This window comes from Mesoplodon bidens, assembly GCF_964165515.1.
Source record: "Mesoplodon bidens genome assembly, chromosome: 14".
NCBI lineage: Eukaryota > Metazoa > Chordata > Mammalia > Artiodactyla > Ziphiidae > Mesoplodon > Mesoplodon bidens.
In genome coordinates this window covers 81,581,688-81,608,480 of record NC_138170.1, presented here as the reverse complement: position 1 = coordinate 81,608,480, position 26,793 = coordinate 81,581,688, and the positions used below count along the sequence as shown (strand labels likewise).

General features: G+C 41.1%; 1 protein-coding gene across 1 annotated transcript in view; it reads right to left on the bottom strand.

Moving 5' to 3' along the window:
• The window catches only part of NOL10 (nucleolar protein 10), an 85,955-nt gene that overhangs the window by 45,922 nt on the left and 13,240 nt on the right, over nucleotides 1-26,793 (bottom strand). Inside the window, exons 8-13 of the mRNA XM_081254174.1 lie at nucleotides 26,247-26,307; nucleotides 24,450-24,535; nucleotides 19,845-19,923; nucleotides 18,455-18,604; nucleotides 15,889-15,955; nucleotides 13,327-13,379 (exon numbers count right to left, since the gene is read on the bottom strand). Coding sequence (XP_081110300.1) covers nucleotides 13,327-13,379; nucleotides 15,889-15,955; nucleotides 18,455-18,604; nucleotides 19,845-19,923; nucleotides 24,450-24,535; nucleotides 26,247-26,307 — 496 coding nt within the window. The remainder of the gene's footprint in view (nucleotides 1-13,326; nucleotides 13,380-15,888; nucleotides 15,956-18,454; nucleotides 18,605-19,844; nucleotides 19,924-24,449; nucleotides 24,536-26,246; nucleotides 26,308-26,793) is intronic.

The window sequence follows — 26,793 nt, the reverse complement described above, 5'->3', positions numbered from 1 at the left end:
GGCAGGCGGACTCTCAACCACTGCACCACCAGGGAAGCCCCTGCCTTCTACTTTTAAGGAAAAAAAACCAAAACACAACAACAACAAAAAACATAGTAGGTAATGGGCATATTAATCAAAGAAAGTGCCAGAGGATTCAAGCAGTCAGGTAAACTCAGAAACTAAAATCAATCCCTGGTTGTGAGCACTACATTCTACCACCACCAACTAGGTGACCACACCAACAGGACAAAAGAATACTAGATGTACTTCCAACTCTATCTTGTCCAAAACAAGAATGGTAAAGAGATCAACCTGGTAAGCATGTAATCACCAGGGCTGGGAGATAAGATCTTTGGTCAATATTTGATTCAGAACTGAAAACCTAGCATCCGAATAGGAAGTTGTTATTTACTTTCAAGAAAATGGGCATGCCAGATGTGTAAACATTTATGCAGAAATAAATATCATCTAACATATTAACATAATAAAATAAATGTCATACGTGCGTCAAATGTTTCCATATGGAAATTACATTCATTTTTACCTCGCTGGAACTGAAATTAACTTTTGAAAATGTGACAGGATGCTCAGAAAATTACTTCCTGAGTGTCACACATTAACGCTTTCTGTATGTCTGCTATTCTTGTGACCCAATAAAATGTGATGGGAAATGGAGGATTTCCTTTGTTGAGAAAGATGCCACAGATACTATGTTACTGCCTGAAAGTGTTTAGATTAAAATAGGAAGTCCCCATTTCCCCTTTGTAAAGACACAAACAACTTGTTTGTATTAGATCAGAATACTTTATTAGCCACCTGACATTTATGCCCTACTTCCCATTTCACAATTATGAATATACAACTGAAAAATTACAAACAGAACGCAACACTTTATAAAGCGATTTCATGCATAAGATAAAATTCAGTTACAGTAGATCTGCTGTGAGCTTGGGTTAGAAAGGAAGCTCACTAAAAAGAAATGCATCTGCTTTTCATCCCTCTCCTTTTTTGTTAATTAGAAGAAGGTAATGAAAATACATGGAGTTTGGAATCTAACTTTTCCACTAACTTGCTGTTCTGACTTTAAGTGCCTCACATTTTTTTCTCCATAAAAGTAGGTCTATCACCTTCCATAAGATGTCTTATCCCTCCAGATCTTTCTTATGGGCTTGGCTGTATCTTTTAAATGCTTTTTTTAGAGAACAAAATAAAGCATATGTCCCATCTGCATTATTATGAATCAAGACATCTAAAAAATACGCATCTTTGAACTCAAATTAAGATGGATCATGTTTTTCATTCAAATTTGTCTTTTTCTTCATTTTAGAAGCTCTGAAAGGTCAGTCCTTCAGTCCCTCCTGTATTCTGATTGCTCTTCCCACACTCTCAATAATGAAAATTTTCTTCCTTAGTCTAATGCCCCATCATTTTTTTTTTTTTACCTCACAAAGGGTGACTTTCTTTTATGAACTTATTCTTTTCCTAAATCCTAAAAACATGCCTTCTCTAGATGCTGCCTGATAACACAATTCCTGAACCCTTTCTGAGCTTTCTCTAATCCTCAATCTGTGAAATATTTCTCAATGAACATTCATGTTAACAGCCTCACGATGGCCCTTTCATTGTACCCCCTCGTCCTTCCCCACCCCCACTCACCTGTGGAGTCACTGCCAACATTCTGCTTAATTTATGCCTTTGATTTAGAGGTGAACAAAACCCCTGGATCCCTTTTTCACAAATGCTGCTGCTAAGCCCTATCTCACTCATTCTGAACTTGCTATTAACTATATTTTTTAAATCTTTCCCTTTCTCCTACTCTGTCCATTGCATTGAAAATTTCTGAATTTCATTGGTTTAACCTCTTACATAGAGACCAGGTTCTAAAGCCAAGCAGCTAAGACTAAATAAAGAGTAATCAAACTTGAAAAATCCCTTCGGGATGTCCTTCAGTATGTCTAAAAGAGCATCTATGCCTCAGGTGTTGGACCAGGACCAGATACAGTGACCTATAGCCAGGAGCCTTGTCATACCAAAACCCCTTACCTTAAATTACCAGAATCACACTCAGTGTGGCAATGCTATGAGAGGTACTGGGAACAAAAATCTTTTGAAGAAAACATTCAAGCAGCCTTTTTTGAGTGGCGTTCCTCATCTCAACCACATAACGCAGAAAACGACTGTTTTCTCAAGTCTCCCAAGAATGATACGTAACTAGTACCTTCCTAAATGCACAGATGAGAAGGTGACCGACTACATTCAGTGGATGCTTTAGAGAATTAGGGCTGATTTCTGTTAGCTGAGAAACGATCTTCCAGCTTAAATTCAGTCCTAGACACAGGCCTGCAGCGTGAGATGGATGGAGCCACATCGCCCCCCAGCACCCACACCTTGAAAGACCTCTATTTAAATTTACGTAAGCTAAGTGAGCGTAATTATAGGATTTAAGTGAAAATGTAATCAATAGCCACCAAGATGTTCCCAAATGCAAAGAAAATGTAACAGAAATATTAGCAAGAATGCCTCTGACTTGGTGAGACTATAGTTGGTTTTTTCATCTATTTAAACTTTTTTAAAAACTATATGTTATTTTTATATTCACACACAAAACCCACTTTTTAATGATCTCCAAGAGCTTATGATAATTTGGGGAAACATTAATTAAGTGGGAAAAAGGCAAGAGGTTAAACCATATCAACGTTTCAGATTAAAACAATGGAAAAAATAGAGCCAAATGTTAAAATGTGTTTGCCTTTGGATGATGGAAGAGTGACGTTTCTACTCGTCTTTATTTGATGCTTTCTATAAAGAGTGTGCTCTGTTTATATAATGTGGAGAAATGGACTTCACTTTTAAAAATCAGATTTTTAATTTGAGCAACCAGATTTCATCACTGCTTTCTGTTTCAATAGCTAACGGCAAAACCAATGGCATTCAATAGTTCTTTCTCAACCTCTATTTTATATGATCTGTAACTGACCGAACAATCTCAAATCATATTTCTGAAGTCATTTTCCTCACTCACACCTATGATTCTGTCACAACCTTTTCAGTGTATCTTTATTTTGCTCAGTATCACATTCCTCCTAAAAGCTACATAAAAGCCCATGTCCATGTAATGCTAAATATAAATAGTCTTTGACACTGGACCCATCAAATTTTACTCATTGCAAAAAAAGTCTAACAGTAACAATCCGCTGAACATCTATCAGTCACCAAGCACCATGATAAATGACTAAGTAGCTACTGTACGTAGCTGCCTTACAACATCATTCTTCCTTTGTAGCTCAAGAAACCAAGGCTGAGACAAGATAAGTAACTTATTCAAAGTCACCATATTTACAAGTAGCAAAGCTGGTATTCCAACTCAGGTCAGACTAATTTTGAAATTCCTTCCATAAGTAATATGGAATGAAGAAATGCCTTCTATGATTCACTTTGTTATAAAGCAGAAACTAACACACCATTGTAAAGCAATTATACTCCAATAAAGATGTTTAAAAAAAAAAAAGAAATGCCTTCTAGATCCAGCTCTGTGACCAACTTGTCATTTGACCTTGAACAAATGACTTGATTCCGCCTATAAATTAAGGGGCTAGACTAGATGACCTCAAAGTTCCCTTCCTGCTCTAGTGTTCTGTACTTCAAAAGCTTCCCCTGTTCCTTCGCAGCACGTTGGAAACCCTTTATCGTGGAAAGCCATTTCAGCAATTATTTGTCCAGTTTATGTTCTGTTTTGTACATCCCTTGTATGTTGGCAAACTCCCCCGAGGGCAGTTTTCTTTGCATCTGGTACTACCTCCCTAAACCAAGAGAATACGTTGCAACTGGCACTAGAAAATAGGAATTTCTAAATCTAAAAAAACAAAACAACAACAAAAAAGGAATTTCTAACAAAATTACTTCTGTCACTACATCCAACAGCTCTCTGCTTAAATAAGCATCTTAGAGGAAAACGTGATCCATCACTTTTAGGACTCTACATGGACACTAATATATTCAGGGCCATTTCAATATACACTAGTGGTCTGAAGAGATCTCACATCTGGGGAATCTCTGGTATCAAATTAGTAAACATAAATGCCTTCAGCCTTGGCTTCAAATCGAAATAGATCAATGGTCCAGATTCAAAGCCAAATCTTAGGGAGCAGCACGCACAGGACTTCCACCAGCTCCAGCTAAAGCACAGGAAGAAAAACAATGGCATTGTTTCCAATCTTTAAAACACGTTAAGTCCATCCTGAAGCCAACTTTTCCACAAATTTCAAAAAAGGTACAACAAAAGCTAAATGCCCTTACTTTCACATTCTCCTTTTGTATTTTTCTAGGAAAGAGTTCATCTTAACAGCACCGTTAAATCTTTTGGACAAGGCATTTCTTTTTTTTTTTTTTTTTTTTTTTTAAAGAAAGGCAGACTGCCACGTGCAGCGCCTCATTTGGATGTGTCTGGAGTCCTGGAAGCCTGACCACCCCACGTTCTCCCACAAATGGACCTTGAGAGCCCGTCTGGAGGTTCCAGCAGGGGAGCGCAGCTACTCGTACACCCTTGACCGAAGAACGGTCCTCCTCTATGGGGGAAGGTCGTCCTCCCCGACCGAGCGCGCAGCTTCGGGAGGGACGCACGTGGAGCGGTGAGGGAGGAAGGGGACACCCGCCCAGCCAGCCAGACCAGCCGAACCAACCGTGGCGATCAATGGGGTGACAGATGTCGCAGCCAGATCGCCCCCACATCCGGACAAGGCATTTCTTTTAGAAGTCTGTCCGCATTCCCAAACACAATGATTGCATCGTCCCAAGGTTCTCTGATTCTGCTGCAGAACACACTGTCAGACCAAAGGAACTGATCCTCACCCTACTGTATAAAAATTATGTCTAACACTTATGAGTCATGTTCTCCACTTTTTAATTTCACTAATGGTAGGAGAAAAGGGCAGATGTTCAATTTGAATTTGGTATAACAGCTAAAAATCATTGCAAACCAGCCCTTGTCAAAACATGCAAATGTTATCCAAGATTCTTCAAATTACGGTCATCATATTACTCTCATATGTATTTGTTTTATTAATCTTCAGCACATATTAATTCAATGTCTATAGTATAGTAGACACTGCTTTAGGTCCTGGGAATATAACAGGGAAAAGAGCAAAACAATATCCCTGTGTCCATGTTTTACATTATAATGAGGAAAGATATACATTTATTATTTATAAGTGTATTCATATATTTATTATTTATAAATGTATTCATATATTTATTATTTATATAAATTTATAAATAAGTAAATAAATATAGGAAGATTTTGTGTTCAATGGAAAGCTACGCATACTCTAGAGTGGGGGCCACAAACTTTTCCTTAAACGACCAGGTAGAGATTTTAGGGCTTGCAGACCACAGGGTCCTTCTGTCGTAACTACACAACTATGCCTTTTTAGTCAGAAAGCTGCCATAGACAACACGTAATAAATGAATGCGTGCACTGTGTTCCAGTAAAACTTTATTTACAAAAACAGGCAGCTGGTGCTTAGGTGTTTAGTTTGCCAAACTCCTGGTCTAGAGATGATCTGATTCTGATTCCATGGGATATATTTTACAACTCTGTAAATTGCAAGTAACTGACAGCAATGGAAGATCATTGTCTACAGTCATGCAAATGCATTCTGTCCTGGACAGATAACCCTCCATAACTTCAGAAAGGCCTATCTATTTATTTGCACATTCCCAATTCAGTATCACTTTATTCCACGTAAATCTGTGCTATTTTAGACTTCACCTTTGATGACATGTGCCTGATTCCCTTATTTAATTAATAAGTTAAATGAAATTTTCAACACATATTCATCTGATATCTATGTGAAAGTCATGACTTCACATTTTTCTGAAAATTATCCTTTGACAGTTTTAGAGGTCTCACCAAGATGCACAATGGATTCACCTGACGGTGTCAGGGAAACTTCATCACCAGAGAAGCACAGCCAAGCACAGCTTTTCTTCTTGGCTCCATATGAATCCAAAGGGGCAACAGAACTTCGGTAACTCTGTTTTTCTAACTTTAATTTTCCTCTCTACTAATTTTGTGTTTGGGTTTTGGTTAATTTATGGTCTATAAGTTATTCCCCCTTGCTGGCAGCAATGACTGGGGATTTGGTCTTATGCTCTAACCATCTGGTGATCCCTGTAAATGGATAAATGGATTACAGAGATCTAGTCTCTAATGGGTGAGAGAAAATGGAGACTCTGGTGTTTTAGTCTTTTCCTGTTTGTGGGACATTTTAAGTTACAATAGGAGTTAAGATGCTACGCTATGCAAAATGATAAGCCTTTGGAAGGTTTAGGAAGAATGACAGACTCTGATTTTTGTTTTTATTTTTATATTTTAAATCAACCTGGCTGTTGTATGGAAAACAGAATGCAAGAGAGACAAAAGTAAAAGAAGAAAGATCAGTTAAGAGGTCACTAAGGTAATCCAGATGAGTGGAAGGAGCGGAAGTACTGAAAAATGGCTGGATTTGAACCAATATTGGAAAAAGAGTTGATGTGACATTCGGATGGACTGGACGAGGAGGCGTGAAGAGAGGGGGAGGAAACACGGTGCTGCCTGCACTCGCTCTGGGCCTGGAAACTGAGGAGACAACAGTGCCTCTGCTGGAATGGGAGACAGGCAGGGGCGGGGCGGGTGGAGAGCTGGGATCCAGACTTCTGCCGCAGGCACCTTAATACAGTGCACCAAGTAGACGTCCAGGTGGAGAAGCCCAGTAGCCCAGTGGATATGTAACTCTGCAGCTCCGAGAGGAAGGAAAGGCTGCAGACAGAAGTTTGGAAGTCAGCAGCACGCAGGTGCCTTACAGAGCCTAGGGACAGATGAGCTCCCTGGGGGAGAATAAACAAAGAGACAAGCACTAAGCCCCAGGGCTCACTAACATTTTGGTCAAGGGGAGAGAGCTGAGGCCCGAGCACTGGGCTATGCCAGCAGGAGAAGCCACCAAAGAAGACCAACTGGAAGGGCCAACTGGGCGACGGGAGGAGAACCAAGAGAATGTGGTGTTCTAGAAGCTAGGCACAGCCTGGTCAACTGTGTCCAAGGTTAACTAGAGATAAGGTTAAGTGATCTGCATACGAGATGTACTTTAAAGGAGAAAGCGCGTCCAACTCTCCAGGAGAAGCAGAACCTTCTCTGTTGGCCAAAATTCTCTCTGCTGTTTGCGTTGTTTCTAGAGATTGTGGGACAAACTTGTCATTCACCATTTTGCCCCCAGGTGTGTGATGTGATCATCAGACAAAAAGAGGACCAAGGGACTTCCCTGGTGGTCCAGTGGGTAAGGCTCCACACTCCCAATGCAGGGGGTCGGGGTTGAATCCCTGGTCGGGGAATTAGATCTCACACACGTGCCGCAACCAAGAGTTTGCATGCTGCAACTAAGAAGGCAACATGCCACAACTAAAGATCTCGTGTGCTGCAACTAAGACCCTGTGCAACCAAAATAAATAAATTAAATAAATAAACATTAAAAAAAAAAAAAAGAAGGGCTTCCCTGGTGGTGCAGTGATTGAGAGTCCGCCTGCCGTTGCAGGGGATGCGGGTTCGTGCCCCGGTCCGGGAAGATCCCACATGCCGCGGAGTGGCTGGGCCCGTGAGCCATGGCCGCTGAGCCTGTACGTCCGGAGCCTGTGCTCCGCAACGGGAGAGGCCACAACAGTGAGAGACCCGCGTACCACAAAAAAAAAAAAAGAAAAAAAAAAGAAGACCAAGTCTCTAACCCTAAACTTTAAAATTAAAATGGAGAAGATAATAGTTATATAAAAAGGAGACATAAAATATCTGTAAGACACTGTCAAATCTAATGTTAAGCTAAAATAACATATTTACAATTTGAACAGCTGATAAAAATATGGTATCTATGGTGAAGGTAAGGAATAATTGTTAGAAAGCACTATATAACTATGTTCTTAAGCCTTCTGGAAAATTATGCCAAAACATACCCAAGCAGCAATATTTGAAATACTGGCCTTGAAAAAAGAGGCCATCTCTGAGGGAGGCCACAGAAATACCTCGATAATGGACAATCTAATATAGTGGCTGAGTTTAGAAGTAGGCTAACAAGTTCAATTCACCACAGACAGAACAGTCAAAATTGTTCATATCTAAATTTCTTTGTTCATATCTAAATTTCTTTGTTTCAGTCACAAAAGCCCATAGAGAAAAAAACACCAGTGAAAAGGTTATGATACCCATTTTTAACTCTTTACTGAGCAACAACAACAAAATCTGCCCAAATGCAAATATCCATATACCTACTACAAAATTTTTCATTGCACTTCTCTAAAACTGACTTCCAAACATTACAAATGTATTTCAAAAGAACCTCTCTGACCACCCCCAAACCAGGCGGCACTCGCTGACCTCGTCTCCTGGAGGGCTGAAGCACAGGTGTTTGATCTAAATCAGACTAAACCCCTCTGAACAGGAGCAAGTGAACCCAGCGATGGTATCTGGAGGCCATGGCTCTTTTGAAGACCTTTTGGGTTGGTGAGTGATAACTCACTGAAGTGAAGAGACTTAAAGACATTCACTAGACTGAATCTTTTATTACATTTCACAAAATTTGACTAAACTTCACTAATTTTTTTTGCACTTCCTTTGGCTTTACATGCCTTTGGGAGGACATGTGCATATGTGTTACGACTAAGTGAAGCAAGCGTTCTTGAGATTTTATGCTTCTTAATGTGTAGTCATCTCTCTTTGCAAAGACAGAGTTCCGGAGGTTTCATGCATTATGCTGGATAAGTTCAAGTGCTATTTTCTTAAAAGAAACAGAAGCACTGGTGCAAGTTAAATATAACCCTTTATGTTTTTAACTCTGCCCTATTTGCAGGTACTCTGGCTCCAAAAGTACTTTCCAAATTTAAAATATAATTTTAAATTAAATAGTAAATGTTAAAATATTTAATACAGTTTTTTGATGCTTTATAAAGAATAAAAACATCTCAATAAAAACAAGTATTTCGGGCTTCCCTGGTGGCGCAGTGGTTGAGAATCTGCCTGCCAATGCAGGGGACACGGGTTCGAGCCCTAGTCTGGGAAGATCCCACATGCCGCGGAGCAACTAGGCCCGTGAGCCACAACTACTGAGCCTGCGTTCCACAACAAGAGAGGCCGCGACAGTGAGAGGCCCGCGCACGGCGATGAAGAGTGGCCCCCGCTCGCCGCAACTAGAGAAAGCCCTTGCACAGAAACAAAGACCCAACACAGCCAAAATAAATAAATAAATAAATAAATAAATAAAAACAAGTATTTTTTTCCCCTGTTTTAAATGTTTTAAAATAAAACACCTAACTGCCAATACTGAAAGATGGGTTCAGTGACATTGCATATAATCATTATAGTGGCTTAAATTTACATGTTCAGGAAAAAAAAAACCCATACATCCTTAATCAACTGACTTTTATTCTTCTAATTCAAATAGCTTCCTAAACAAATAATAATCCTCTTTTTCCCAAGTTTACACATCCATACACATTATCAAACATGCAAGCCATCAACTATCCCGTCATGAGTGGTCTCTGGAGCTCACTGACCCACGGGGGCTTGGAGCCCAAGGAGCATTTCCAACAGAAACAGTACGCAGCACACTGGCAGGTTTGGGGCTGGGTGCCACAGGACCTGGATTCCCTCTGGAGTCTATACAGTTGCCAAAGGTGTTAATTATGAAGAACTAACCTACGATTACATTACATTTCAGAGGAAACCCAACTTGAAAGACTATTTCTGGCATTAGTCCTGAAAGCTGCAGCTGAATTAGGCCCTGGAATTTAAAAAACAAACAAACAAAATAACAGATCCTGGTCTCCGAGAGGGAAAAAAAAGAGAGTACTGAGAAAATGGGGAAAGGGCTGGAGAAAATCCATTTGGTCATAAAAGACTAGTTAGCTATTGGGATAGGTAAGTAGCAGAGAGTATATAAATCAGTATTTGCATTTAATCTAAAAAGACTTCAAGTATTCAAGAAAGATGGTATCAGGTAGAAAGGCAAAAATTAATAAGCTAAAAGAACATTAAGCTGTCTTCATTTTTAGCACAGCCCCAAAGCAGGGAAAAAGAGTTTTCATACCTGGTTTATAAGATGTTGATACAAATCCCAGTCCCAACCTCCCATATTTGGCGTGAAGTATGTACTAAACACACACTTCTCTGTTTCTTTAGGCCTCAAATAAACCTTTCTGCCAAATATCAGCTTGGCGAGTTTGATAAAATCTTATGAAAGATGGCAGGCTTTCAGACTCCTGGGCTCTCTCTGCTTTGAAGGAGTGTCACAAAGAACAGGTTCCAAGTAAAGACAAGCGGCTCTCGAAAACCTCACTCCGTGCGCGGCAGCAGGGCAGAAAGGCAGGTCAGGAAGGAACACTTACCTACCAGCTGCAGCACAATGCTTAGCTGCGCAAGAACAACCCTGCTCTCACTGTCCGCACGTGCGGTCACCTGGGGGCAGCCTCTGGATGCTTTCTCACAGCGCTCAAGTTAAATCTGAGCTACAGAGTTGAAACTACAAAGACCTTATAAGATAAGCTAACGTTTGTCAAGAAGGCAGTTTCTCACGACCTGGCCAGCATCTAGCCCCTCTCACACGTGCAAATGAAAGTTCCCAGAACTTGGAACAAAAAAGCCCACTGTGAGAAACAGACCCAGAGAAGCAGAAGGGAATAAGGGTCTCCTCCAGTTCTAAGAGTCTATCACCCCCTTTCTCCTCCTGGATTCAGGGAGGGACCTCCTCGTCTGCATGTTCACCAAGCAGAAAGCAGCCGTCACCTTTGGTTCCTTCCTCTCCTTTCCTCCTCACGTCCAACCAATGACCAAGCCTGTCTTACAACCTGGACAATCTTTCCAATTCTGCCCCCACTGCCATCACCTTAGCACAAGCCGGTAAGACAGCCTTCCCGCAGAAGTACTCGGAACTGCCCTCCCCGGCTCCACACCAAGGGCCTCTCAGCCCATGGCTGCTCACCAGTTGAGCAGACCCCCAATGCGGCCTCCACGCTCTATCTCAGATTCTGGTGGATTCTACACACTTCTGACGGGAGGAAGGGCTCTTCCATTCAGGACATCGATGCCTTATAAGCAGCTGCTGACGATCAAAACACAGTAAGCACTCCTGAGAGGAAGACGGAAAGAGACCTCCACCAGGAGAAGTAAAGGGAGGGGCAAGCTGATTTATTCTGCCTCTCCTGACGTTCCCACAGGGGCTGACGCTGTGAGAAGACTATTAACACTGGACCAAGGGAAGGCTCTTCTCGTGATCGACACCAGTCTTCATCAGTGGACACCTCCGGACACACCACCTGGCTATGCATGGGTAACAAACCCTGAAATCACTGCCCACCGGATCAGACTTCTTTCAAATTACCCCAGGACCCCCAAAGCTCCAACTACTAAAAAGGGAGGCCTGGCCAAGGTAACACAGGGACCATGATCTCTCCTGTGGACTGCTGCAGCCTGTTCGTGCTGCTTCCGGACTGGATCCTACCTAATCCATTCTCCTGATGGCAGCCAAAATAATCCTTCAACGATGCAAATCTGACCATAGCACTCTCCCGCTTACAACTTTTCCAGGATTGCCTGCCCTGCACTGGCACACCTGGCCTACAAGACCATCAGAGCCTGGCTGCGGAGCACCTTTTCAGCCTGAGCTACTGCCAGTCCTTAAGCGTAATGCTCGGCCACGTGTGTTATCTTCTCCCTGATCTTAGCACACAATGCTCCCTTTACTTCCAAGATCCTTCTCCCATTCTGCACCCCACCCTCTTCATCCAGGAGACAGAACCAGCCTTCTGGTCTCTCCCTGGAAATCAATTCCTCTGGGAAGGTTTCTCCGAGTATCCTCCACATTTCCCACCAGTTTCCAGCCCCATGATGGGTTCCTTACTTCTGTTATAGCATTCTTCACACTGACTGGAAATTGTCTACTCTCTTGTTTTATTCCCTGATAATGAACTCCTTGAAGAGAGGGGCAGTACCCTCTACACTGTTACACTGCCAACCTACAGCACTGTGCCTGCCACACAGCTGATACAATCACTTATTGATCAGATGAAGATAAAGATATATAAACTAACAGGAATATGGAAGCAGTACTTGTGAGACTCCGGGGAGAAAAGGAACAAATGACAATTTAGGAAAACGGAAAAGCTGCTGTTTGAATAGTCTTCATTTCACTATCAATCAAAAGAAACAACTCAAAGTGCTTTCAACAACATATCAGGTTCCTGAAACCACAGGAAGGCAACATCAACAGAGTACTTTTTTTTTTTTGAAATACACACATGGTTGAGCTATTTCAAAAAACCATCATCAATATAAAGAACTTTCATAACTGGAGGCTAACAGGGATTACAGAGAGTTCACCGCCCTAAAGATCTGATCTTCAACACCCCTCATGCTCCTCCCCAAATCTCAGAGAAGGAGATGTTTGCTAACCGTAATCTAATGCCAACTTTGTACTATATGCTTTTCTGTTTAGGTAAAGGTAGGGAAGCTTCTGGCAAACGTACCAGAAGAATTCTTTAAGGAAGAAAAAACGGCACAAGATTGCAAACTGCATGTCATCACTGATCATGGTAATCTAAGATAGTTTCTTTTATATAAACTCATTTTTTTTTAATTTTTTTAATTAGTTTCTGCTTTACAACAAAGTGAATCAGTCATACATATACATCTGTTCCCACATCCCTTCCCTCATGCATCTCCCTCCCTCCCACCCTCCCCATCCCACCCCTCCAGGCGGTCACAGAGCACCGAGCTGATCTCCCTGTGCTCTGTGGCTGCTTCCCACTATCTATCTACCTTACGTTTGGTAGTGTATATATGTCCATGCCTCTCTTTCGCTTTGTCACAGCTTACCCTTCCCCCTCCCCATATCCTCAAGTCCATTCTCAAGTAGGTCTGTGTCTTTATTCCCGTTTTGCCCCTAGGTCCTTCATTAAACTCATTTTTAAAAGACACAAACTACAAAGAGATGACTGGAAGAGAACCAGACTTTTATTTTAGAGGATTAGATCTCCTCATCAATAACAGGTGAAAGTTTAAGATTCTGGAACACTTTGAAACAAAAAACAAATGTAGATCTGAAGAATAAAGACGAATTTCTACGATTTTAATGGGATATTAAGTAGTTTCCCATAAACAATGGTTAAGCATTATTCTACCGGTTCTAGGAAGCACAGGGAATTGACAAGTGAGCCACTGTGTCTAATTTACACAGCCACATGCAGACCCAAAGTCCCTCGACACAGCCAGCTTAAAAATACAGTATCTTTTCTTGTCCTATTTTTATCATAACTCCTTTCTGTATCACTTACCGGAATGTAATAGATGCCCATCTTGGGGGTTTCATTGGCAGTAAGAAGCATTCCTAAAAATAAACACAATGAAAAAGGTAAACACATGGGGAAAAGAAAAGCTCCCTTTTCTACTTGTTTTACGTTTTGAAATGGGTGAGGTGCTCAGAACACAGCGAACAGCAGAAGAGCCAGACCGGCAGCCAGGCACCCTCGGAGTCAGCTTGTGGCCTGTGGTCCCTGACCCTCCCAGACGGGGCACATTAAGTATCAGAAAGACCAGCTTCCCCATCTGCAAAACACTTAGGCTGTCTGTACTAGCTAAGTGACTGAGCAGTTCCCACCATGAAGTGCTCAGGTCTATACAAAGTTCGCCATCATTTTTAAGGGGGAAAGTTTTAAGCTTCAGACACATAGATAAAATGTAGTTCTGATGCACTATTTATTATAATAATAATAAGGAAGTCAAGAAGAAAGGTTTCTCTCTGTTAATCAGGAACCAAAGAACCAAGGTAAAGTATTTCCCACCAAATGGCACAGCAAAGTAGTTCCTAATGTTTGAATTAAACTTTACACCTTAATAGAAAACAAAATGGCTTACAGGGAATGCTATGTGTAGCTACACTAGAAAAGACCCATACAGAATCTAACAGCCTAGGACTTCCCTGGTGGCGCAGTGGTTAAGAATCCACCTGCCGGGCTTCCCTGGTGGCGCAGTGGTTGAGAGTCCGCCTGCCGATGCAGGGGACACGGGTTCGTGCCCCTATCCCGGAAGATCCCACATGCCGCGCAGCGGCTGGGCCCGCGAGCCATGGCCACGGAGCCTGTGTGTCCGGAGCCTGTGCTCCGCAACGGGAGAGGCCACAGTAGTGAGAGGCCCGCGTACAGCAAAAAAAAAAAAAAAAAAAGAATCCACCTGCCAATGCAGGGGACACGGGTTCGAGCCCTGGTCCGGGAAGATCCCACATGCTGCGGAGCAACTAAGCCCACGCACCCTAGAGCTTGCGCATTGCAACTACTGAACCCATGCGCCGCAACTCCTGAAGCCTGCGCGCTCTAGTGCCCCCGTGCCCCAACTACTGAGCCCACGTGCTGCAACTACTGAAGCCCCTGTGCCTAGAGCCCGTGCTCTGCAACAAGAGAAGCCACCGCAATGAGAAACCCGCACACCGCAACGAAGAGTAGCCTCCGCTCGCTGCAACTAGAGAAAGCCCGTGCGCAGCAACGAAGACCCAACACAGCCAAAAATAAATAAATTAATTAATTAATCAATTAAAAACATAAAGAATTTAGCGTCTGCAGACCTGCTTTTCTCGAGACCACACTATTCACTGTGCACGGGACGTGGCTCCCAGGGTGAGGCTGTGGATCAGGGTGGGGCTTCACAGCCACTTGGGAAGCATGTGAAAAGTAACTCATTTCGGGGCTCTCCCCCAGACGCCGAGTCAGTACCCCTGATGTGTGTAGGGCCAAGCAAGCCGTATTTCTAAGACGCTCCCAGGCGATCCTAGGGGTGGCCAGGCTGGAGACCCTCTGCCAGACACTGCCACTGCCCCCTGCCTCCTCATATTCAAAGGCTCAAAGAAGGAAACAATCTTTCTCTCCAAATTTGCTCTCTCTCCTGTGCTCCCAATCTCGGCTCCGAGCATCACTTCCTACTCATCTTAGTTCAAAACTGATCTACCTGTTACCTGGTGGACAGAACCACCTCTGGAAGCAGGGTCTGAGTAGGTCCTGACTACAAACAGCACCAGCCACTCAGCAGGTCACTCCTGGGTCCGCACCACCCGGGCACCACCTGCTTCCCACCCCATTCCTCCCAGAGCTCCTCCGTGCACTGTGCTGTGCCCCCGCCCATCCTTCCTGCCCCTCTTACACTGTCCCCTCGTGGGGATGACCTCACCTCCCAACTCCACCCAGCACCCCCAGGCTCAATGCAGACAAAGATCTCCTCTACGTTCTCCTCTCATTGCTTCTGCTGATATCTCTCTCCCTCTCCTGCCATCTGTACATACATAACAGAACTCTTCCTGCTTTGCCTTGTATCCCTCCGTCAAAATTATCTGTGTACATCCGTCCTCAGAATACAACCCTGCTTGAGAGTGGGAAGTGTTCTCATTTTCCAGAGTTCTTCACAGATTTGCCTTGAAGGGATTGTTAAATCTTGAAATCTGCCAGGTAATTTACTGAACAGCCTGCAACACAGAATATACGAAACCCGTGGCTTTATGAGCCTGTGTATCATCATCAGGGAGCTCCAGCCTCCTCCAAATCCCTACACACGATTACCAACCACATAAAACAGCTAAAGCGCACACTAAATAGCACCTCACCTGCCACCGACCTACGGACTGCTACCAGTTTCTACTAATAGCTAGGCTGGCTGAGGACTAAGTCACTGAGAGGGTCATTTTCGCAATCATCCACGCCACTTCCTGCTCTTAATTTTTCTAGTAAATACAATATCCAAGAATTGTCCCCACCAAGCCAAACCCTGTCTTAAGAAATAAAATGAGTTTAAAACCCTATAGAGCATAACCTAGATTCATCTCGCAGAATGGCCCGTTGCTACATACTGCATACCTGAGTTGGGATAGAGGCAAACATCATTAATGTCATGTTCTGGCTCCAAGGAAGTAAATATTTTTCCCTAAAAGAGTAAGCAAAAAGGAATTATTAAAATAGTTAAAGGAAGACAACTTTTGGCAATGTGATATATAGAGAATAACCTGGAGACGTAACTCCACTACACTCTGCTGATGTGAAAAAATAAAATCACCTAACTGAAGTCACAGAATTTAAGTACAAAAAAATCTGACAATTTGTTTTATCAATTTATCAAACCCTCTCATTTTAGAGAGGAAGAAACTGAGGCTCAGGGGGAGAGGTGACTTTCTTGGGAAAATAAGTACAAACTTTTAAAGATAATGTCTAAACAGGAAAGGGTAAAGTCTAAAATAAAGTTGTACATCAACTTTAAAAAATTCTCATAACCTGGGAAACACACCCTAGGTAAACTTGTCCTCAAAGAAACCAAAGATGAAGAGACGGTCAACAAGGCAGCATGAGGATGGTATCTGCCACACCTGCGTCACGAGGGCTTGAGGGGGATCAAGTAAGATGATGAATGTAAAGTAACTTATAAAACAAAATCCTATAAATACATAAAGTGTTAGCTATGACACAGCAAAGCGTAAAAGTTTTTTTAATGTGGGGGGAAATATACTATAGTTTTAAAAATTAAAAGAAGTTAAAAGAAAAGAGACAGAAAGTTAAGTAGGTGGGAGTGGAAAAAGGTGATGAGAAAGATAAACAAGGAAAGCAAGTCAAGCAGAACCAAGTAACTTGGGTGTTGGTCAAGAAGACGTATTTAGTCATTGCAACAACGCCAAAATAAAACTTACTGTAGCAACTACAACGTGATTTCAAGAACTGCTGCTGAAAATGTCTGCCAGCTCTTGCATTTATTAACCCATTATTAGAGGCTCCATGGCAAAGTGGGGGCAGTAGTTAAAAAACTAATTTTGCACTCAGTGAAAAACAGCAGCCAGGTTCTAATTCAAGACAGACAATGGAACTCACACAGCTACCTCCCTTTCGTCTCAAGTGCCCACTGGAACAACAAATGGAAAGAGGGAAGGAAAAAGGAAGGTGAAATGGGAATAATAATAGCATGGAACAAAAAAGAAAAGGGGCCACAGTTCACAGAAATCCATGTTGGGGAAAACTATGCAGCAGTTACAGGGCCTGGGAGGATGCATCCAAATTGGTACGTTTACCATTAGGTAGGATGGAAGCCAGGTCAAGGAAAACTTCTACTTTACCAGTATGCTACATGACCCTTCAAAAATAAAATGTCTGCATTTGGAGTATTAAAAAGAAGTAACTGTTTCAAAGTAAACTAGTTTGGATTATCAGAAAAGGGCAGAGAAAATTCCAGCCTAAGACACCACGTATCTTCCTAAGAAAGCCCTCAAAACCCTCCAACTCAAAGCGGCACAGTCGGTTCCCGGGCCATCGTCAGGGTAATTCTTCCAGGAATTGAGAAAGGTCGGAAGCCCTTCCTCTTCTCCCTAACAGAGTCTCAGGAGCTGCAAAGGTAACAGGGCTTGAGAGACAGGACACACCCCAAGGATAACTCTGAACCTCCACAGCAGAGCCAGAGAGAAAAAGAAAGGGAGCTAAGTAAGGTCAATACTTTGAGAGTTGACAACATGAAAATGAAAAGCAAAAGTAATGGTCCAAGCAGGCAGGGATTCTGATCAGTAGCTGAACCATGACAGACCCGCTGGTAGCATCTCTGCCCTGAACTCGGGCAGCCCTCACAGGAAAGACTGACGTTTGCCCTCTGGTAACTGATGCTGAGGCTGCTGGGCCCTCCACCCACTTCATCTCAAGAATGAGAGTTTTTTTTGAAGTAACACTCTTTGACTAAAGATGCTAAGTTTGAAATGAATAAACGCAAAGACTCTTAAAAGCAACTGCTACACTGAATGAATTTTTTCCCAGTTGATGAACTAATCTTTTACTACTCTCTCAAAATACTTAGGTTTTAAAATGAAAAAACAAAAGCAGAAAGCAGAATAAAACCAGCGACACAGGGTTTTGTTACCTTTTAAAGGACACTCAGAAGGGCAGAGAACATCAAATATTCTGAAGAAAATACTGTTTTTAAGAAAAACACTGTAAGAAATTATTGTAAAGGTATCATATCTAAAATCCAATTGTTTGACATGGGGAAAGGCTATGAAATTGAGATGTATAATACTGATATGGAAAGATTAGTAGTAGCTCATAAAAACCTTCCTAAGGTTGTAAGACAGCCTCAAAATCTAGGGGGTTTCTCATGGATCAATCTTTTTTTTAAACAGTGATTTACTCTCTACCTAACTGAACATGTAAAAATGCATGCCCGTTCTAGCAAATGAGGAAAACTTCTCAACAGAAGAAAACAATCTTGACTACTCTGAATATGAATATTATCTATCCCGAAGTAACTGACTTCCAATGAAGTGCCCAAACGGATGCTTAGTATTGGTATTTCTTTCTCAAGAACGCACATTGCTCAAAAAAGGCAACAGAAAGAAAAGAAACATTACATGGAAAATAGGCAAATAAGTAAGTAATGTTAACAACAAAAAATACGTACTGAGTTCTTATTCCACATTTTGATAATTCGAGAGTCAGCAGACAAAATCAAATCTAATGAATCCTGGAAATGAACTGATTTAATGGGCAGCCCATACTGGTGATCCTTAACTAGCAGTGGCTTATCAGACCGAAGATCATACAACAAAACCTAAAAAACAAAAGTTATTTCTGTTTAAACGAACTAAATATTTTATCTTGAAACTTTTAAAACTTAGAATAATGGCTGCCATTTGCTTCATTACCTTTTTTATCACCACAATGAACACCCCTCACTCAGGGTACAAAGATTCTAAAGTCAGCCGGCAAAAATACTCCAGAAAAATCTCTTAAATTACCCTTCCAGTATATGGTTTTATGAATTCAACCCTGAGAGTAGTTTTTAGGCACACTAAGATTGAGAACTACTTAGCTATATTTAGGAAGGAACCAAAAGGAAAGTCCACAAGAATTTGTGTCATTTATGAATTCAACAAATATATATACACTGAGGGCCTACTGTGTACCAGGCACTGTCACAGTGGCTGACAGAAACAAGAACAAGAAGCATAATGAATTAAAAAAAAAAAAAAAAAAAAAAAGAAGCATAATGAAGACAGTCCTGGTGGATTCCAGACAGATGGCGGTGGCAGGGTTATGACTTTCGGGGGGAGGGGGGGTCTCTCCTGAGCCCTGTCTTGATAGGCAAGGGGCCTGGTGAAGCTGGATCTTAGTCCTAGGTGACAGATGAGAGGCAGTAACTCTACTGGAAGCAGGGCTCACACCTGTGCTGAGGTCAGAACAGACTTACAAGTGTGTGGGCTCTGCCGTGAAGGAAAGAGAGAAAAGATGAAATTAAATCCCTGAAGCTATTTCATTTGTACTCCTCAGACTAGCGTTTGCTGAGGTATGTCCCACTGACCACTGACTGCACCGGATGTGTGGGTGATAGTGCTGGGTGAAAAAAAAGGTTCCTTGGGCAAATACATTTTGGAAATACTTACTCAACGCGTTTTTTGTCTATAGGAATTCTCCGAGCTTTCAGTGTATATTTAAATGCACTATAAACCTCAAAGAGTAGAAATCTGGAGAATTCCAAACTTGTATGACCACGGAACTCTACTCCACACTCTCTAGAAAATGCTCTTCTAAACCACAGTCAGGACACCTGAGGCACACCCCACTGCAGCTTCAGCTCGAGAGCCTCTCACACCAACCAATCAGGCCAGAACCAGAATTTCTAAAGGTACCGAAGGGACACAGCATTCTGAGTACCCTCTCCACTCTGGCCAAAACAATAATGCTTCATTTTCTGTTCCCACAGTGAACAGACATGTGGATGTTTCCCATGAGACATACACGCCCCTGAAGTAGTAACTGAAGTGTGAGGTTTCCAACTTAAACATATTTACCTGCCCTGTGGATGTTCCAACTGCCATGGTCAAGGCACCATTAAATTTCAAAGCAGAGATCGTTGGTAAACTGTTTATCCTGAAAGGCAAAACATTTGTGTTTCGTGCATATTTGGCCAAATCTCCTTCCAAGTAACAAATTCATTATTAATCTTCACTTCAATTCTAATGGGGACAATCACATTTCTTAGTCTTCTGTTTAAAAGGTGACTGTAGCCAAACTTTCTTAATCAAAATGAAAAATAACCTTTACATATAAATGTAATCTACCTTTAAAAGTCTGTAGATTATGCTCTTTAAAAATGTAAGAAATATTTTCAAACTAGCTACAAGCAAAAAAAGTTTCTGAAAATATAAAACCAATGGAAAAAGATCAGTATGACAATATCTCTCATTTTGTTTAAGCCAGGATAAGGTATTTACAGAAACATGCCCTTTTTTGCTTAAGAGAAAACAGTTTTATATTCGGGCATGGGTATACCCATTTTCATTTTTTTTTAATTTATTCATTTTTTGCAGTACGCGGGCCTCTCACTGTTGTGGCCTCTCCCGCCGCGGAGCACAGGCTCTGGACGCGCAGGCCCAGCGGCCATGGCTCACGGGCCCAGCCGCTCCGCGGCATGTGGGATCTTCCCGGACCAGGGCACGAACCCAAGTCCCTTGCATCAGCAGGCGGACTCTCAACCACTGCGCCACCAGGGAAGCCCCCCATTTTCATTTTTAAAGTTAGTGATGTCAAGCTAAAATAAAGACTAGTCCCCAAACGGGGACCCAGAACCTGTAAACGTAACAAAATGATGGATGTTTATGGCTCTGAATCTGGAGTATGCGTCTCACTCAGTAACCAAGAATAACGCTCTGAGGGGGAAAGGGTCCTAGATGATGAGTCAGAAGCGGGTCACAGTCCTGATTTCAATACCTATTGTCTCCACGACCTTGGACCAGGACCTTCAGTCCAGGCTGCTGACTCTTGGCATCCTCAGGTCTCTTATGCCACCTAAAGCCTCAGCCTGCAACTACACTGAAGCATCCATGGGAACCTGGAGGTCTCTTGTCTGCAACACTTTCAGTCATTTACTCTTCAAAATGAATGCTGGAATCATTTCTCAGTGCGGTGACATTATTTTTCCTCATTTATTCAAACTCTTTTTTTTTGTATTTCTTTTTAAAAAAATTTATTTAATTTATTTATTTTTGGCCGTATTGGGTCTTCGTTGTTGCACGCGGGCTTTCTCTAGTTGCGGCTAGCGGGGGCTACTCTTCATTGCAGTGCGCAGGCTTCTCACTGCAGTGGCTTCTCTTGTGGAGCACGCGTTCTAGGCGCGTGGGCTTCAGTAGTTGTGGCTCACGGGCTCAGCAGTTGTGGCTCGCGGGCTCTAGAGCGCAGGCTCAGTAGTTGTGGTGCACGGGCTGAGGTGCTCTGCCGCATGTGGGATCTTCCTGGAACAGGGCTCGAACCCGTGTCCCCTGCATTGGCAGGCGGATTCTTAACCACTGTGCCACCAGGGAAGCCCTATTCAAACTTTTTTGTTTCTTAATAAAATTTTGTCCCTTTCTTCAGATAGTCACTTATTAAGCTTATCCCTCAGTATTTTACAACTGTTTGTTATAAATTATTTTGTTATAAATGAGAACTGCTTTTCACTGTATCTTTCTAACTGGATATGGCTGATAAGCATCAACGCCACTGATTTTGTACATTTGTTTTGTAACCAATTTACTTAACTCTCATATTAGTGTTTATAGTTTTCCAGTTAGTTCTACTGGGTTTCCTAGGCACACAATCACCTGCAAAGAACAAAAGCCTGTCCTCCGCCAGCCAAAACTTAACACGTATTTCTTTCTCTGACTGTATCGGCTCCAGCTCCCAGAACTCTACCTATGTCAAATAACAGAGGTGACGGCTTATAATGTTTGTGTAGGAAAAATATAAAGCTAAGCATAAAAAAATTAATAAATAAAATCACCTGAAGCTGAATCAGCAGGCAGAGCTACTTTTAACACTTTGTAACATATCCAGATTTCGTCCCTATGACTGTACACATAAGTTCACTGTTTTTCTTATGAAAATGTGATAAAATTCTATAGGGAACTGCGTATTTGGAACATCTTTCCCTAGAAATAAATATGCTTCTGCCACATAATTCTTAAAGGCTTACGTAGGCTATTGGGCAACACTTCCTCATCTGTAAAATAAATACAAAACAGTACCTGCATCAAAGACTGTTGTTGTTTTATTAAATAAGTTAATATATGTAGAGAACTTAGAACACTACTTGGCAAATAGAAAGTACTGTTAGCTATTATTTCTACCAAGCTGTATTTTGATTTGATATCCTGGGCGCTTTCTGACATCTTAGTATTATCATAATGGGATTAACACCTTGGGCTATGGAGGTGGGAGAATGTGCACTCTGTACATGTAGGTAGACCTTTAAATTGATGTTACCTTTTCTGTCAGGCAATTTAGCAATGGGCACCAAAAGCCTTAAGAACATGTATACTGTTCAAGCTCTTGATATTTTTCCCTCAGGAAATAATCATAAAAGTGTAAATAGACATGCACTAGTGAAAAACTACAAGCATCCTTCACGAACCAAGAGTGGTCTGTTACTTAAATTCAACCTGCCTGTATATATGCAGAAGTCATTTTTACTTTCTTCTGTGCATCTTTGAAACTGCTTAGTATCTTCTTACATTAAGTACAAATCATCTTTACAAAATAAAAAAAAATTTTAATAAATAAAATAACCTCCATCATGACAGCTGAAAAATGCCTCACCCCTAAGGACAAAAGAGGCCACCAAAAATGTTTGTGAATCAATATTCTATTAAAAAAAGAAAAAATATTCCCATGTTTCTAGAGACCACTGTTAAGATTATTTTTTAACATCCCTTCCTTAAATTTTGTATAATGGTACTTCTATTGTAGTCATTAAAGTAGAAATAACCTTAAGACATACTGCAACTAACTCCTGCTGGCCTGTTTCCTTAAATGACTTTTCAAGATGAAACAATTAATGACAGAGTTTGTACACAAGTCTCTTTATTCTAATTCAAACACAAGTTAATGCTTAAGGGTAAGAGAAAATTAACCTCTTTGTTTCCTATAGAGTGAGTAAATACCTTTCACTTAAACCTGATTTTCTACTTTCTAAAAATAAACAAGTTTCTGATTCATTTTCTTTCATACCTATTTGATGAATACTAATAATCATTTCCATTGCTTTGTTCTATTAACAAATGTAGAGACTCATAATTCAGTAATCTGCACATTAATGTTTAATGAGTTTTTCTGTATGTGTACATTTCACAATAAAAATGTCTAAGTAATTCCAAAACAAAACGAAAAATCAAATGTAGCATGAGTTTTCCATTTTTAGATTGTTTAATACACTATACTCCATACCATGACTAATGAAGTTATTCATTAGTATTACTTTAATAAAACTCAGTAACAATACTCAGGAAAAAAATTTCCTATACTCACTTTCAATGTCATAATTAAAAGATGAGAAAAATTTTTTCTTTACTTATGACAGAGTGAAAAATATATACATTAGAAACAGACATCTTTCCATTCAGTGATTCTTAGCTTTTTTTTCTAGGTCAAGAATGCTTTTTTACAAAGCTGATTTTTTCAAAAGAAAGAACTATATTTCTTCTCTCCCCCAGAAAAATGCAAATCACACAAAATTCTACAATAAATTTAGAGTTAGTCTCTCTTAGCCCACCCATCTAACACTCCACCTCCTATGTGACATGACTGTAGATAAATGTCTGATCAACTGAAAAGACAAAGTAAAATGACATTTCCATGAATAACAAGACCCCAGAGAAAGGGCATTCCCGAGCTGATTACAGCAACTAATCCCATGTCAAGGATCTGACAAAGAGAGTGATAATCTGCATGTGTTAATATGAGCACAGAAAAATGTCTGAAGGGAATTCCCTGGCGGTCCAGTGGTTAGGACTCGGAACTTTCACTGCCGGGGGCCCGGGTTCGATCCCTGGTTGGTGCAGTAAGATCCCGCAAGCCATGCGTCAAGGCCAAAAAAAAAAAAAAAAAGTCTGAAAACATGTGTACCAAGCAGTGTAACAGTAAGTACTCTTGTGAGTGGGAAAAGGACAGGGGGCTTATAGGTATTACTTAATTCAAGCTTTAGAGGTTTTCATCCCCCAACTATGATTTACTTTTCCAATTATTTTAAGCGTAGGAATGGCCAAATAGGAACAAGAAAATATCAAAAACATTGCTTCCCTCTACCTTAGAATTCAAAGCACATATTTTTGTTTGTTAAATGGAGTGGTGGACTCCTGGTTCCACTGCCATATCCTACAGAATGGGAAATACAAATTCCTGCAGTGTATTTATTTTAACAAAATTCCACGGCAACTATATAAACAAGGAATTCCATCTGGCTTCCCCACTTAGTGAGCTTTCACAGGAGAGGATTTCTACATAAAACAATCACAAAACCACAACCTCAGATAAACATGTTTTAAGAGTGTCATCCTTTAGCAACTGATTTTAATTTAGTGTTGATACGTTTGTTTAAATCAGAAGCTGATGAGTATTTAAACTGCGACTTCACTCCCACTTACTCTGAATCAGCCGTGACGCTACTTAAGGCGCAATCTAACAGGCCAACTCTGCCACGCGTCCTCGGGTCCCAGCACTCCACTCGGCCCTAAACAAATAAAACACAGTCATTTTAAATACTAGAAAGTTTTTAGACAAATACAAATACAAAAAAAAAAAAAAGCCTCATTAACACTGATTATCTCGTGGAGAATAAGAATTTAACTTTTTCAAACTTTTTACCTATACCCACCCTTTTTAGTACTGTTAAATGTTTTATCATTAGCTGCATTTCTTTTATAATTTAAAAGAAGAAAAGAAGGATGGTTAAGAAAAACAAGTGCAAAATGTGATGCATGATCCTTGAATGGACCTTGATTTGGTTGGTGTGGTAGAGGGGAGAGGAGTTATGAAAGACATTTTGGTATAACTGGGAAAATATAAATTTGTAAATATCACTGTATCAATGATAAATGTTTAATATATGTACTACAATAACTATCACAGAAGAAATCAAAATCCAACATATAATAAAAAATTAGGACCTCCCTGGTGGCGCAGTGATTAAGAATCCGCCTGCCAATGCAGGAGACACGGGTTCGAGCCCTGGTCCGGGAAGATCCCACATGCCGCGGAACAACCAAGCCCATACGCCACAACTACTGAGCCTGCGCTCTAGAGCCCGTGAGCCACAACTACTGAAGCCCATGTGCCTAGAGCCCGTGCTTCACAATAAGAGAAGCCACTGAAATGAGAAGCCTGCGCACCGCGACAAAGAGTAGCCCCTGCTCGCCGCAACTAGAGAAAGCCCGCGCGCAGCAACAAAGACCCAATGCAGCCAAAAATAAATTGATTAATTAATTTTTTAAAAATTACTTTAGCTTTATAAGTAATTACAAGTACCAATGTATAAAGACGTACATTATATACCATTACATTAAAAAAAAAGCAAATGAAGAAACATGGTATAATTTCAATTTTGTGAAAAACTTTTAAAACCATATTACTAACACATACGCATACCTGCACATACACAGAAAAACAAAAAAGAAAAGGAGAATACTGCAAGCCATTATAGAGTTACCTCGGGTGTATGAGGATTTGGTAACTGGAAGGCACAGAAGGGTACTTTTTTAATAATATGTTTTTGACATTTTTACCTTTTTTTTATTATGAGTATTTAACAATATTGTAATTAAAAAACGCAAATCTAGAAAAACTTCTGGTAAGCATGAAGGACACTGATTCAAAGGTGCTGTAGTTTAAAATGAAAATGTTGTGCATTTATTGAATGCTACTACAGAGGATGTCCAAATCACAACCCTATATATCTTTCCAGTTTATAATGTTTTCAAATAGGTTCTTTCATGTGATTCTCACCAGCACAGCACCTCTATACAGTTGCCAAGGTAAGTATTATCATCTCCATTTCACTGATGACAAAAACAAGCCTCAGGGAAAGTCAGTCATAAAACTGACAAGCAGCAGAGATCTGGGACTGCCTCCTGTTAAGAACAAGAGTGGCCATCATACTGGAGCTGGCAATCCAGCAGCAAGCAGCAACTTCAAGTCTCACCCCCGACAATGACGGCCCTCGCAGACCAAATCAATGCACAAGGGGCACAGTGTGCAGCAATACAGAGATACAGCTGTATCTCTGTGGAACGTGACCCACAGTCCATACGAAAAGCAAATCAGTGGCCTGTGGCTTCATTAGCACGCTGCTCTTAGGAACCAAGCAATGCTGTCTTTAAATAAAACTCCATTCATTATCAAATATAGAGCAAATGTTCAAAAAACTAAAGTCAATGTATGCTTACCTCTATTGTTCCTGTGGCAAATAAGCCATGCACTGAATTTACGTCACAAACATTATTCTCCCTAAAATAGTAAAGTGATAAGGGAGAGAGTTTTAGCATCTACTTTTGCAGGGCGCGGAGACGACAGACACTCACTAAACTTTCTAAACAAACAGTAAACCCAATGCTGTGCCTAAGGAGGCAGCAGATTCTCGCGCTCATCTGCATATGCGAAGCACCCATCAAAGGGGCCAGTGCACTGTACACGGGACGGTCCCCGCAGTTTCAGACCCCAGGGTGACACTCTATCTGCCAGGGAACGAGACAAGGAAGGGCTTTCTTCAAAAACACTATTCCACCATCGCGAGAACACATTTCCCAATCAATGTATTTTCTCCCAAAGCAAAAAGAACACAGGCTATCACTACACCAATCCTGAGACTTGACCAGCTTGTTGAGTACACTGATCTAGGCTCGTTTTCTTTTTCTGAAAAATGGTATTCACCAATCTCATATGGTTGCTGTGAGGATTAAATGAAAAAACTACATGTTCAGCACAGCGACTAGA